The sequence below is a fragment of the Sciurus vulgaris genome (assembly GCF_902686455.1).
Source record: "Sciurus vulgaris genome assembly, chromosome: 15".
Classification (NCBI taxonomy): Eukaryota; Metazoa; Chordata; class Mammalia; order Rodentia; family Sciuridae; genus Sciurus; species Sciurus vulgaris.
Genome location: NC_136476.1, coordinates 57,231,998 through 57,247,571, shown reverse-complemented (window position 1 = coordinate 57,247,571; position 15,574 = coordinate 57,231,998). Strand labels below are relative to the sequence as shown.

Below are 15,574 nucleotides of genomic sequence, written 5' to 3'. Positions count from 1 at the left end.
ATAGCAGTGAACAGACAGGGAAAACCCCTGTTCTAATGCAGTTTGCATTCTAGAGGGCCAAATCACATAACAAACTACTGTAAAATAAATGGCCTGGTCAAGTGCTAAGGAAATAGTTTAGAGGAGATAAAATGTGCTAGGAAAGGAGGGTATTTTAAATAGGTAATAATGTCTCCCTGATAAGACAACATTTGAACAAAGATCTGAGAGAAGAGAATAAGTGAATAAACCAAAAATAGTAAGACATGAGATCCACAAAGGAGGATTCAATATAAAAAGCAAAGGGAATTCCAAGATGAAAAATGAGGGTTATTCCAAGGTAAAAGCAGCAGGATTGATCTTGAGACTAGACTGCAAAAGTCTCTGAGTTTCATTTTCTTGATATGCTTCAACTATCAAGAAGAAATTTATAAAACTCAGAAAAATAAAGGATCAAACTAGCAATAAGTACACAGAAAGCTAAATAAGTTGAGAAAAAAATGACAGTGATCACCTTAATTTAGTTGATATAACTGTAAATTATGTGTGTTCTTAATATGAACCAACTTTTCTTCATGCTTAAAAATCATTTAATAATACTCGCTCTAATAATTAGAGTGTATGAATACATCCAAGTCTATGATTTGCAGTACCCAGAAGCAACTTTAAAAAGACAGACTCACTTGTTAAACTATGTCAAAAGTCAACCATTTTCTGGGTTGCATACATCATTTTGTTGGAGGCAGCACTTCCTCCCGGTAGCAGAGGCTCTGTGCAGTCCCACATTATTCTAAGATATAAAACTGTGGCTTTTTACTCTTCCTAAGCTCTACAACTTCAAATCTGGAAGGCTATCCGCTGCTTCACCAATATCACAAAAGTAATGCTGGCAATTAAGGATAGGTTCAACAAAATCTGTATCATGAGTTCTTTAAATTTACAACTAAGAAAACATTTCTAACTTTTTGTGAGAGCTGGAGATGAGAGGCTCTGACACTGATGGAAAATATTTTCACCAAAGTTCTAGTTAATGGTCATCTGGGCAATATCAGATGATTAAATTAGCAAATTCACCTGAAGCTGTTTTGCAATTATCTTATCCAAGTTTCCCATTTTACAAAGGGATGTTCAGTTCCAGGGAAGTGAAGTGGCCTGTTCAAAGTTCAACTATGAAACAGGAGCAGGCTTCTCTAGAATACATGTCTCTTAATTCCTATCCCGTACTCTTTGTAATATTCTCGGCTGCCCTGGCTAAAAGGAGGCATTCATTTAAAAAGCAGGTGCCTGCCTTCATTTGGCAAACCTAACAATGTTCTGGTAGGTTGGTGGCTACTGCAAATGTGGCATGGTCTTTTTAAATATGTTTAAAATTGAAAATAGAAAACCAAATTATTCAATTTTCATACATTGTCTAACTCTCACAAAAAAAGAAAAGAGAATTCTTGTCCGCTTAAAGAAAAGTAGCAAATTTACACTTACTAAGCAGAAGCAGTTTAGAAAAGGGTCTTGTATCAAAAATCAATACTCACTTCACAGCTCTGCCATCTGTTTGGAATATTTGGCCTTAATTTCTGTTCACAAACTACTTTTCTCATTTCTTCAATTGATGGGTCAGAAGGTACAAGATCATAATAAGGCAGCTGGTAATCTTCATGAATTCCTATATTGGCAATAAATAAATAAATAAAAATCTATTTTTAAGAATTTATTCAGCTAATGCCAAACCATTAGAAGGCTCTCCTGAGAGGTCTATTACTGTGTTCTTTTACTTGTTCCATAAGGTATGTGGAACAAGACTCGCCATTTTCTCTATCTTATCCATATATGCATCAACAATTCACCTCCCTGAGAACTAAGCCCGTACCCTAAAATTCAACACTGCTCTGAGATTGGCAAAGGTCATTTTTAATGATGATTAACTATGAGCCATGATGACTAGGTTAACATTTTCTCCTATAACTGTACTGTACAGCAAATTGAGATTTTATTCTGTGAGGGCACAATATCTTACTGGGTACAGATACTATTCTCACAGCAAGACATGAATCCTACAAGGAAAGACTGAAGTACAAGTCCCTTCCTCTACTTGCATCTGTCAATAACATGTCCTATTTGCTACAATATCAAGACACACTCTGTTCTTCACTGACACAGGCTTCAGGTCCTCCTAGGTCTCAATCAAACCTGGACCCCAAAGTCTAAGGAGACTATTTCTTGCATAAACACTAACAAGTGTTCAATCTGAAATGAAACCTAAAAGTTAAATTCCATTACTCTAAAAAATAATGTAACATAATAGTAATTGTATTACCATTCATCTCCAGTGATCAAGCTGGAGAAAATAACTCTAATCTCAAGGAAAAGAAGTTTGACCCAGATACATGCTAGAAACAGCTTCTTTGGGTGGCCTTCCAAGCTACTCCTCATTCTAAATAATTACAGTCCAAGATAACAAGGGGTTGGGTTCTGATGCTTCCCAAGATTCAAATGTAAACAGGAAAGGAAGACACTAGGATAAAGCTGGGCACTGGCATGCCATGCCATTCCCCTTGGTCCAGGTTTTACCTTCTTTGTTTGCTCTGGTACTTTCAGTGATCACCTATTAGACTGCTGACTATAGAATTTCATTCAATAAAAAAAGAAGGCAATTCTTGAACAACTTCTGTTCGTGATAAACTGTTGGGAGAAGGGAGAGCAATTTACCACCAATGGAACATCGTCGAGCAATTTCCCAGAACACTAAGCCCATTGCATAGATGTCAGCACGTTTGAAGGATTCAAAATGTTTCATATTTATGGAATCATCTAGAACTTCAGGGGCCATGTACCTAAAAAAGAAATTGACATTTTATTTTATTGAAGAGTAGCAACATCATTTTTTAACTGTTTCATACATTTTCTTTTATCCCTGAGAATAAAATAACAAACCCATTATTAACTTTTCCCATCTTTAGCAAAGTTCTGCTTTTAAAAATGATTCACATTTACAGAAATTTCCCCAAGTACACAAAATACAATGTGAAAAACCTCACAGTGCAAAGATCTGGATGAAGATCCTTTCAGACCTCTCTCTATACAAAGACACACGATATTAACATAACTGAGATCATACTAGACTCAAGAAAAACATTAAATATCTACACTTGTTTGCAAATTAATGCCAACCAAATACCACAAAATGCTGAAACAGCAGTTTTATGCTATCTGCCTTCTGATCTTGGCTTCCAGTGGAATACACACATATAATGGGTGTGACTGTTTACAAATACAATAATGTACATCACTTCACATACTGTGTAGGGACGATTTGTTTTTTATCTGGAAGTCTTCTCACTAAAAGAAGATGAAAAAGGGCAGGAACATACTCCAGGAAACATAATGACAGAAATGAAAGGCAGTCTTCATACTGACGCTACTTTACAGGGTCTAAAGTTTCAAAAGCTGTGGTAAAGTTACAGACCAGACCCACAAAGGACTGTAGTAACCACTTACCTAGGAGAGAGTTCTGAGTACCCCCAGTGAATCTAGAAATCCTAAGTATTATTATATAGACTAAAACTGCTATTTCTCTCCAAGGTCTAGGCAGTAGAAGAAACACCTGTGACAACATGACGTGATAAATGGGAAGAAGGGCTTTGGGGGCAGAAATCTCAGCTCTTTAAGCTTACCACATATATTAAGTTGGTCATATCACTTTACCTTTAAGAGGTGGTTTCCTCACCTCTGAATCAATGGTAATGATACCTACCTAATTAGATTCTTTTGAGAACTCACGAACTCAACAAATATTTATTTAGGACCTATCACATACTAGGCAATATGACAGATGCTGAGAATACAAGGCTGCTCTCAAGCAGCTTGCAATCCAATGGAACAAACAGACAAAAAAAAGGACAGTTACAACATAATGAGGTAAGGGCTATGAGAGCCCTCATCAGGGACCCCTAAGAGTTCTCAGGACCAAAAGAAGCTTCCTGTGAGAAAGGAAGGGTATAAGTTAAGGAAGCAGTCAGGGAAAGTATGTTCAAGGAAACAGCACAAGCAAAAGTTCTAAGGAAGAGAGAAAGCATATAATTACAGCACAGCATTTGAGGGCACTGAATGAGGCAATATATATAAAATACCTATTAAGATGATTGCCACATAGTAGAGGTGCCCTATAAACATTAGCTACATTATAATTAACAGAACTAATGATATTTTCAGGAAGGATCACCTTCCATCAACAGGCATTATTTTAAATTCAGGAGACATTAGCCTCAGAGCAGGTAACACAATGAGACCTTTTACCTGTGGGCAATCTAATAAAGTTTCAGTTTCTAAAAAGATACATACTCACAAATAAGGAGATGGAAAAGAAATAGATTGCAGGAGATATTAAATATCATCTATTCACAAGTATACCTTTTTGTTCCCACTCTGTGGTTTGGAGCGATATCAATTGTATCTGTGGCTGAATCATGTCTTACTGCCAGTCCTAAGTCTGCAATACAGCATGTTCCATTCTTCTTCACCAAGATATTTTTTGATTTCAAATCTCTATGGGCAATGGCTGGTTTTCCTGAACAACCAAAAATTTAAAATGACTGCTTAAGAAGTAATACCAAAAGCCTCTCCTTCTGCCCAGTATGAAAGCATTTCAGTCACATACCTGCCACACCCAGGGGAGTATTAAGTAACTTCAACCAAAGAATTATACCCAAAGTTTCTGGAATTATATTTCTTTAAAGGAAATGGAGACAATAATCTGCTCCAAAAACATGCTTAAACAACAAAAGTCTATCAATTCAAAGACTGGAGTTTGTGAAAAAAAGTCATTGGTTTGTTGGTATTTTGTGCATTCTTTACAAGAACCACAGTCACAAATTGCTCTTCTAGCCCAGAAACCAAACATATAGATCACATGCCTATCATTCTTGGAATGTATACAATATTAAATATTAAATATACTATCTTTAATTCCAACTACTAGAAAAAAGACCTATTAAAAAACTATTGTTACAACGTGGAAACTTAAAACCCTGATGGTAGGAATACAATAGTTGAAGAAAAACAGTCTGCCAGTTTCACAAGGCATTAACTACAGTTACCACAGGATCCAGCTATTCAATTCCTACCCAAGATAACTAAAAAATGCATCAGCATAAAAACTCCACACTAATGGTCACTATAGTATTATTTACTATAGCCAAAATCAGAAACAACCCAAAAGTTTATCAAGGACACACAAAATGTGGTATATCCATACAATGGAATGTTAGTCATAAAAAGAAATGTAATACTGATATATGCCACAACATAGGTGAACCCTGAAAACGCTAAGTGAAAGAAGACATTCACATATATTATAAGATTCCATCTATATAACTAACCATATAATAAGATTCTATCTATATAACCAAAGTCCAGAATAAGCAAATCTATAGAGACAGAAAGCAGATGAGTGGTGTCTAATACTAAGGAGCTTGGGGGAAAGGAGGATGACTGCTAACAGCTACAGGGTTTCTTTATGGAGTGATGAAGATGTAGTGAATGGCCGTGGTGATGGCTGTACAACTGTGAGTGCTCTAAAATCAATGACATGTACACTGTAAATGGGCAAATCCATGCGACGTGAATTGTAACTCAAAAAATGTTACACAGATAGGGCTGGCAAAATGTGAACAGAAGAGTGGGGGAGCCATCTTGTAATAAATGGACACCAGCTTGAGTGGAGAGATCTATCAGCCTCTGATAAATACCGTGACATAAAGTTATTATTTGTAGACTCAGAGCCTTCATAAAAATCAGTAAGAAAGAGTACAGCTTTGAGAAATAAGAAAAATGAAGAAAGTCTAGAGTCATAGAATACAATAAAGAACAGGTTGTTTTAAGATTTGGGGGAGGAGTTAAACTTCCTAACTACAACTTAGTATTTAGTTTGTCGACTATAAAACTATCTCATGCAGTCTCCTAATCTAAAGATCAAATATAATTATTATATGGCCAGACACAATTTATATAGCATGTACACACTTAAGAATATATTCTGAGTCTTGAATTCTAAAGCTAAGATCCTCAAAAACTGAACAAAACTGAAGGCTACCATTTAGAACTTACAAAAATATCAGTGTTGTTACAATGAGTAGAATCTCTAAACAAATTTCTTAACTCTGAGACTTCTAACAGAATTTCTCATCTAAAAATTCATTTCAAATATCTTCAGTTAGGCTAATTCTAATTTTGAATAGACATTAGATTCAAGGGAATTTAAAACTTAAATAGAACTGTTTGAAGAGTTACCTTGGGTACCAACAATCTCCATGTGAAGATGGGCAAGACCACTTGCTGTGGACAGAGCAAGTTTGATCATTCCTTCCACAGTAACTGTGTATCTGTTCAAGTAATCAAAAAGGGATCCATGTTCGTGATAATCTGACACCAGCCAGAGCTGAGTCCATGTACCATTATCTGCAAAATAGAATAACATATTTTAGTTGGCTTTACAACAATTAAGATTTACTAAAAAATTATAAAATATAAAATCACCACTTTTTCTCTTAGTTCTGAACCACACAACTGCAACATGATGCCACCTCCAGGTTTGTATTTCCTTCACATTTTCCTGCATATTCAGCTTGTTATGTGCTTCACATATACAATCTCTAACTCCCCTACTCTTGAGATAAGGCAAGGATAATTTCATTTAAGAGACATAGGTGGTGACTTTCTTGAAACTGCACAAGTAGCAGAGCTGGAACTCTTAAGTACCTAAAGAATACTTGGTTCAAATTAGATACTCAGTGGCTACTTCAAGAAGGAAAAAAGGGGAAAAAAAAAAAAAAAAAAAAAAAAAAAGGAGGGCAATACTGAGGGAAGGAGATAAAAAGCACTGCAAGTCCAGTGTGGCCACAGTGGGAATAAAATAGTATGAAACAAAACTGAAGTGAACGTCAATGAGAAGAGACACGCTTTAGTGACCGAAGTGTGTATGTATTTCACAAAAATACCAGACAGTATGATTATGACTCCAAGGTTACTAGCTTAGAAAAACAAAAATAGTGGTACCTCTAACACACAGGGAAGCTCAGATGGGAATGGAAATGTCAGGAAGAGAAAAACTGAAAAGGTAGGGACTGAACCAAATACACAAGGTGATTTGGACAGTTAGGAACATGGATTCTGAGAGTTCTTTTGTAAGCTTATACATGGATTTGAAATGTGTTTTCTCACAGGAATAGACTAATGCTAGATAGGCTCCTAGGTTAGACTGTCCTACAAAAGTTATTTAACCTAGAAGTAACTGGAAAGTCATATATTTGATCAACTCATGAAAGGGGGGGGGGGAGCTTTAAACTTTAAGAGGCAGAACAATTCAGTGAAAGACAACCCTTGAGTCGTTCTGACCTGGGGTGGAATCCAGAGCCTGCCTGTTATCCATTACATGACCTCAAACAAGTTTTTTAACCAATGGGCTTCTGTATCTTCTTTTATAAAGAATAATATGGTACTTTGTAAGACTGCTATTTAAAAAACAACACCAATACTATGCTTTTTAAAAAGCAATTAGTATACTGCCTACCATACAAGAGCTTAAAATGTGCTATTTTGTCCCCTACAAATTATAGAAAGAAATTGACTTCTCTATTTTGAAGATTGTTACTTTCAGAAAAGCAAGGAAGGAGAGGGGAGAGTTGATTTTTCAGCTTTCAAAGGACTTAAGAGATTCATGATACTAGTTTTGGATTAACTTATTCTTCATAAACTATAAACTGACTATTCAAACATATCTTTTTTTTCCTTGATAAAGGTATATTACCAGCTCATCTGCATGCCCATTTACTATGACTGAACTTTGAAAAGCTCACAAACGGAAGAAATAAAGAGGAACACTGGCAGATGGAAAAGAGGGAGATTTTCCAAGGTAACTAACCAGAGGCAGAAGGAAGGTTATGTAAGAGGATGTGCATAGAAAGAGCAGTCTCAGGAGGATGAAGAAAAAGAAATAAGGAATCAGGGTGGAAAGGCTAGGTTCTGAGCAAAGACCATTAAACTCTGACAAAAAAGAGAGAAGGAGTAGGGTAGAGCCAGTAGGGTCAGTTATTTCCCATGGTGACCACCAGATGACAGCATTCACTTAAAACAAAAGGGAAAAGAAAGTTCAGGGCATAGCAGCCCCAGCATTTTGTGCTCATGTGTTTGCAACTTGAAACATGTCTAACACAGGCTTAAGCTTCAAAACTAAGATTTGAGAGTCACTACTGATAAACTTTGAAACCATGAATGTGGGTAAGTCCTTTATAGGAGTAATTAATTACTATTTGTAGAGTGAGGGCCTTCTTAAGAATCAGAAAGGAGAGTAAAGACTTTGAGAGAAGACAATCATTAAGATATAAGAATAAACTAAGAATGTCAAAGAATATAATAAAGAAAAGGTTGTTTTAAGGGTGGGGAAGGCCAGACATGGTGGCGCACACCTGTAATCCCAGTGGCTTGGGAGGCTGAGACAGGACGGCAAGTTCAAAGCCAAACTCAGCAACTTAGTGAGGCTCTAAGCAACTCAGCAAGACCCTGTCTCTAAATTAAATATAAAACAGGCTGGGGATATGGCTCAGGGGTTAAGCACCCCTAGGTTCAATCCCCAGTACAAAATATATAATATATATATTTTTCCAAGGTAACTAACCAGAGGCAGAAGGAAAGTTATGTAAGAGGATGTGCACAGAAAGAGCAGTCTCAGGAGGATGTGTATATGTGTATATATATATATACACACATACATCTATGTATACACACACACACACACACACATATATAAATTGTTTTAAAAGGCAGGGTGGGGAAGGAGCTAAATAGTGTCAAAGGCAGAAGACAATGAAAACTAAGGATCTGGTCAGACTGTGAATACGGCTTTTGACAACTTGTTTTGTCTTAAAATTGACTGATACTAAATAGGAACTAAATAATCACTGCCTATATCAATCACTGTCCCTATCATGATCAAACATATGCCACCTGATATGATATAATAGGAAGTATATAATACACCTGGTATGTATTTTGGGAAAACCAAAAAAACCTTAATTAGATTCAAAATCTAATTGCCAGTTTTCAGAAAATAGAATAGTTAATAGACACCACCAAATTACCGAATGTGTTATTAGGCCCACAGGACAAAAAACCCAGTTTCTTCAACCAACTGTAAGAAGAAAACAAAAAATGGGGGAAACCTAAGGATTTTAAGGGATGTATGTTACTTTTTAATGTGACAATATGTGAATTTGGGGTCCTAGCTGAATAAACAATTATGGGGTTTTTTTGGTTGTTGTTGTTATTTTAGGAGGCAACTACAGATTTGAAACAGAAAGGATATTTGATGATATTTGTTAAAAGTACAGTGGTAGATTTCTCATCATTTAAAGATGTGAACTGAAAATGTTTATGGATGAAATATATATTATCTGGACTGGCTTCAAGCAATTTGATTAGAGGAAAGTAGGCAGCATCAGAGGATCAAGGATTGACAATAAGTTGATAATTGTTGAAACTGATTGAAGGGGAATCAATACACTGCTCCACTCTTCGGTATGTTAAAATTTTTCTATTAAAAAAAAAAAAGAAAAGAAAACAACACATACTTGCTTGCTGTAAATAAATTTGAAAAAACAAAGAAGCAAAAAGAAAAATCACAGAAATCAACCATAACCACCAACTGAGATTAAACACTGCCAATATTTTGAAGAAATAAATGTTTCTAAAAAAGGGGGGAACAGGAAAGAAGGAAAATATGACTATAAGTCTGCCCAAGCTACAAAAAACAATGATAGCATTTAAAACAAACAAACAATCAAAAAAACCAGGAAAGCTGGGAAATACATTTGATTCAGGGTGAGGATGGTTGGGAGTTGAGTTGTAACACAAGTCTATCACAAGCTGTAAAAGTAGAAATTGTGGGCACTGAAGCCAAAAAAGTGGGTGAAGCAAGTGAGGTGCCTGCTAGTGGTCACCACTCATTCTCACTCCACTGATAAAGCTTCCTTGCTTCCTCAGCACCTGCACTTGTACAGGGTCAAGAAAATGTCCACATGGTCACCAGAAGTGAGGGAATTTGGTAGAAACTATTTGTTTAATTAGTTTACTTAAAAAATTAACCAGTTTAGTCCCAGACAACTCACAATATAGAAGTTACATCAAGAAGTTATTTCTTCTCCCCTCATAAATAAAGCCATTCATTGGTCTCTATTGACATGTCCGTACTAGTCAGGAAGAGACTAAAAGGAGACAAGTATTTGAGCCCTATCCTATCTCAAAATTTTGAGAAACCAAAGCTTATAAATTTTTTCTATATTATACTATAATCAACTAACTGTCCAGAACTAAAATAACAAAAGTATATGGCTTTGATAGTTCATACATTTTATAAACCTTCGATACATTTTGAAACATGTTGTCGTAAGAAATCTTTAACAAGTTCCTGTTTCTAAAAGATTATATTTGACTTTATGGGTCTCATCTATATGATAAACATCTATTTCTCACCAAATTTGACAATGTTTGGTAGTCATAACAAGAAAAAGACTTAACATAGCTTTGCTATGTTCAGCACAAGGATAAACAAATGTTACTGACCTTTATTGTCTGCTGCTATAAATCCCAGAATGTTTTCATGGCGTAACATTACAGTTTGATAAATTTCTGCCTCACGGAACCATGAACGTTCTTCTCTGGAGGAAAATATCTTAACGGCAACTTCTTCTCCCCGCCACTTTCCTCGCCAAACTTCTCCAAATCGACCTTTGCCAATACTTTCTTGTAATACTATAGTTCTTGCAATAGTCCTCTGAACAAGCAATGGTAAACCTAAAGACAAAATAAATGGTATTCAACACAGTCAACAATGTGTTTCAAACACCATGACACTAAAGAGTGCCCCAGATAGGTATTACTTCTCGAATTCTACCTTTAGGAGCTTAAAACCTCAATGAGGAATATAGACTACACTGGCAAAAAAAAAAAAAAAAAAAAAAAATTCCATGAAAAATGGAAAATAAGATAAGAAATACAAGAAGAGTCCAGAAACTCCCACCTAGAGGGTCAGGGTAGGTTTTGTAAAATAAGTTGAATTTTGACTGTCATTTGCAGAAGGGATAGGACCAAAGGAGAGAGAAGGAAGTAAGATGGTTAGGTAGAAGGAGTATGCAAGCAAAGGCAGAGGAAGGAAATTAATAATGAATGTTTTGGGAATCAGCCTATTTAATCAGAGAGGATATATGTGGCAGAGCAGTGCAAGAGAAGGTAAAATGTGGCCAGAAGATGAAGAGTACTGAAGGTCAGGTTCACGATGACCAATGAGGGCTGTGATGAAAGAAGACCCATTAAAGATGTCTGAAAAAGGGGCCAGGAACGTGGGAGTTGGGGGGTATGGGAAATATTTTAAAACCTTATTTTAGAAGGATGAATTTGATAATGATTTTATTGATGGGAGGAGAAAGGATGTGAACAAAAGAAACAAAAATAAATTCTGATCTAACTTTTAATAAATCAGTAGAGATTATCATAGAAACCATTTCAAGGCAAACAATTTACTTGCTAGAAACTGACAACTTAGCCTACCTGATATCTGAATAAATGATACCAAGGAACTTACCTAGATAATGGGGTAGTTGTGTTTTTTCACTAATTGACCTTATATTACTCCAAAATATGTAATTTAAAATATCGATATACTTATTTCACTTAAAAGAATTAAACATCTGCCTACTACATTTAAGCAGTTCTATATCTAGCATAATCACTTAATAACATATCCCCATTCACTAAGTAACTGTCATTCTAAATTATACTAACAAGTAAAACACACACCATGTTCTATGTTAGCATTTTGTTTATACAATCAATGATGCATAAATTTGTGTTATTTATAAACTATATCTGGAGTCACTAAATAGGTCAAATTAACTCCATGACAAGAAGAAATTATCTAACCTTTGGTTCCTTGGTGTGAAATACTTATAAATCTAAATGTTAAGTCTTTAAAGAGATCAGAAAATCTTCTCTTTTCATCTGTGTATTTCTTACATGGGTTTTTTCTTACTGCAAAGCAGTTGGCAGTGTAATTATAAATAATTACTTCTATGTACAAGGAGACTGCTAGTTAAAAACAGGTCTGTGACAGATTCTTATTTAAAATCAAGGAGCTTCTTTGTTCTATGAACAATCAACTCCTAATTACTCCATGTTGTTTAATACATACAACATGCTAAATACTAACTTATGACATTTTCTTAAAGTCTTGTATAGGGACACACCATGTATTCAAGTATACTAAAAAGTTAGGACTGATCTGGAAGTTACATAGGCAACTAATAAAAGAAAACAACAACCACAAACAGGAAGTTGGAAGATGCATCACAGGTTTAGGGGCTTATGTAAATGTATAGTGAAGAAAGGCTAACACAGGACAAGGGAAGTTTGTTGTCTTTCTCCTCATCACTAGATGTTAGATAAATAAAATTAAAACCCAAATCTAGCTTGGCCATATTATCTATATTAGGTTACCCTAACCCATATGAATACTTGAGAATCTTTTTAAAGTTAACAATGTTCTTCTAAAGACAAACAGGCCTAATTTAGATCTCTATTCTCTCTGCTTTACTCTTTTATATCTTTAAAACCACTTGAAAGGAAGCATCAATAGGGAAAGCATCCCAGAAGTTATACATGCAGTGAACAAGGGAATTAAGAAATGGGCAGTATGCACACATTACAAGAGATCTTAAGCATGCAAAAGACCTAAAGACCACTGCCTAAGAGTCTCACTCTTTCGAAAATGGGGACTACTTTATAATCTCATTACAGTTTAAGAAGGAGCCCACATACAACCTATAATTAAAACTAATGCAATAGAGGGTTGAGGTTGTAGCTCAGTGGTAGAGCACTTGCCTAGCACATGTGAGGCAGTGGGTTCCAGGCAACTAAAAAGCAAAAAAAAAAAAAAAAAAAAAAAAAAAAAAAAAAAAAACAAACAAACAACAAAAAACAAAACAAAACACTAAGGCAAGAGGGATTAGGTTATCTTTCACATTAGAGCTACTACAACCCAGTTCTTCACTGTCTTCCCTGTAGTTCCCAAGTTAAAGTCTGAAAGAGTAGAGAGAAGTTTTTTCCTGAAACATGGTCATGGTGCTGAGTAATAAACATGAATTCAAAACAGGGAACACTTAGCTTTACCTTTTCCTCAATGAGTGAAAGAATTAAAATAGGAATTCTCAACAGACATTTTACTCATTCACAGGCATGAGTCCTATGCATAAGGTGGCATCGAGGCTTTAAAATATAAAAGAAAGACGGCCCCTTCTGCTATCATTCAACAGAAGATGGCTTCTGCCTAGATAAGTTCAAAAATGACTCAGCTAACAATAAACTATCAGAGAAAGGAGATCTTAAACTAAATTTTTTGTTTAGAGTTTTTTCTCTTTTTTTTTTGTACAATGTTGCAAATTGATGCTGTATATCAGAATTTTCTTCTAAATGTTTTCAGTAACACCTGTCATTTGGACATAACTTTAAATTTGCCAAGTGCTTTTACACAAACATCTTATTCCATCTGAACTTCACAACAGCCCAATGACATATACTAGGCAGAATTCATCACTTTCATTTTAAAGATAAAATAAATCAAGCATGTGACATCAGCTAACTGCCCAAAGCACTTTCTAAAGGAAGGCTGGAAAGAGAGAAACTTTCAGACAACAGAGAGCTATGGTCCTTGATGGACTCAGAAATACATAAAAAGTATAAAAAGAATAATTCCATTCTTATCTCATGTCTATATTTTAAAAGGTAAACAAACATACTCTTATTCAGAAATCAACTGCCATCCACACAGCAATGCCTTGTAATTGTTTAGGTGGACTTGTGAGCATAAGCTGCTTGATGACCCTAGGTATAAGTTTGGCAATAAAAATACAGGTGCTAGGGACGAATTCCAAATGACCTGCAGCCACACCAATTTTCTGTGACTTCTGTCCTTTTCATAGTTTTGAACCAGAAAAACCTATGAGATTTTTTCTGGGAACCATTTGAACTTTAAGAGTCAATGAGAAACCCTAGGAAAGCCCTAAAATACCCTTTTGTCTACCACTTCTGTCCACAAAGATTTTCATTATCTTCTGCACTACGGCTGCTCCTTCTCAGTTCAACCTCTCATGGCCTCCCTCTCACACCAGTCTCAGGGGTCCCTAGGGCTACTGTGAGAGACCTGGGCTCCAGTACAAGCCTGTTATAGCAGTCAGGGAAAGAACTTCCCTGTTGAATATGTATTGCTAAATTCTACAAAGGAAGGCTTCAGGTGGAATCAATTTCCTTGTGTTACTTAAATGAATGAACAGAGATAGTCATACCATACATATTTGTTTGCTTAAAACAGGCATTTGTCATTACACGGATTTTCCATTAATGTGATTTTATGATTCAGAGCTATCTTCCTCAGTCACTTCTGCTTTAACATTCTTTTATTATCACTTGATTATAAAATTACTAAAATTTTCATTATGCATATTTTCAGATTTTCATTTTCCATGAATTTGGCCCTTATATAAAGTTAATTTATAGTTTTCAGAGAAGAGTATATCACATTTAAAAGTCCTAAAAAACCACTTTAAGTATTTTTATCAATGGTATCTGTTTCATATTTCTGATGAGGAAACAAAAGCCCAAAGAAGAAATAGGGTTTAACCAAGTCAATCAATGACAAAGTATCTACTGCAATCTAGAGCTATTGATTTCTCACCAAGTACCAAATTCCAAAATTGTAGGGTGTAGGAGCATTCCTCTCTCTCTCCTTCCAAATCACATCTAAGAAAAAGTAGAAGACAACTTCCCATCTCTTTTAAAGTAAAGTATTGCCAAAATCTACCTCAGGATGATTCTGGCAATTAGACTATTTTTTATCCCACAAAAATCAACCAAAAAACTTGATAAAAGCAAAGATGACAGGGGTCATGGAGCCACAAAGCATATTAAATAGTAGGGTGGTCAGACTTTTTTTTTTTTTGAAGAAAATGACTAAAAATTCATTAGTTTAATGAAAAACCGGACCTGAGCTAAACAGCAGCAATTCCATCTGAAGTTAAAATAGCAAATAACCTTCCTAGTTCCAAACATTTCTGTTATGCCAACTTCAGTCAAGCCTACATTCAAATACAAAAATAAAGGTGCTATATAGTCCTGAGTAGAATAAGAATCTAATCATTTAAACATCTTTGAACTTCAGCATTATCTGTATTGCACAGTTGTCCCTATCTTTTCTATTCAATGTAGTAATGAGAAGCAAATGAGATTATATAGGCGAGAATGCTTTAGAAGTTATACAATTGTGGAGCTGACTTACTGACTTGTTTCAACGGTAAAAGCAAACTCCAATTTGTTTATACTAAACTAGCCACAGATATAGAACAAGCTTAAAGGCCTTTAAATAGGTTTTATATAGGGTCATACCTGGCATACTAGCCAGGCACAGTGGTGCCTGCCTGTAATCCCAGTGGCTCAGGAGGCTAAGGCAGGAGGATCTCGAGTTCAAGGCAGCCTCAGCAAAGTAGTGAGGCCCTAAGCAACT

The 15,574-nt window shown here is 35.5% G+C and overlaps 1 protein-coding gene across 2 annotated transcripts in view; it reads right to left on the bottom strand.

Moving 5' to 3' along the window:
* TGFBR1 (transforming growth factor beta receptor 1) overlaps positions 1-15,574 on the bottom strand; it is a 48,480-nt gene that overhangs the window by 6,227 nt on the left and 26,679 nt on the right. For both annotated transcript variants that reach the window (XM_079112246.1, XM_079112247.1), the window contains exons 4-8: positions 10,588-10,818; positions 6,262-6,429; positions 4,384-4,540; positions 2,683-2,807; positions 1,509-1,639 (exon numbers count right to left, since the gene is read on the bottom strand). In XM_079112246.1, the coding sequence (XP_078968372.1) occupies positions 1,509-1,639; positions 2,683-2,807; positions 4,384-4,540; positions 6,262-6,429; positions 10,588-10,818 (812 nt within the window). The remainder of the gene's footprint in view (positions 1-1,508; positions 1,640-2,682; positions 2,808-4,383; positions 4,541-6,261; positions 6,430-10,587; positions 10,819-15,574) is intronic.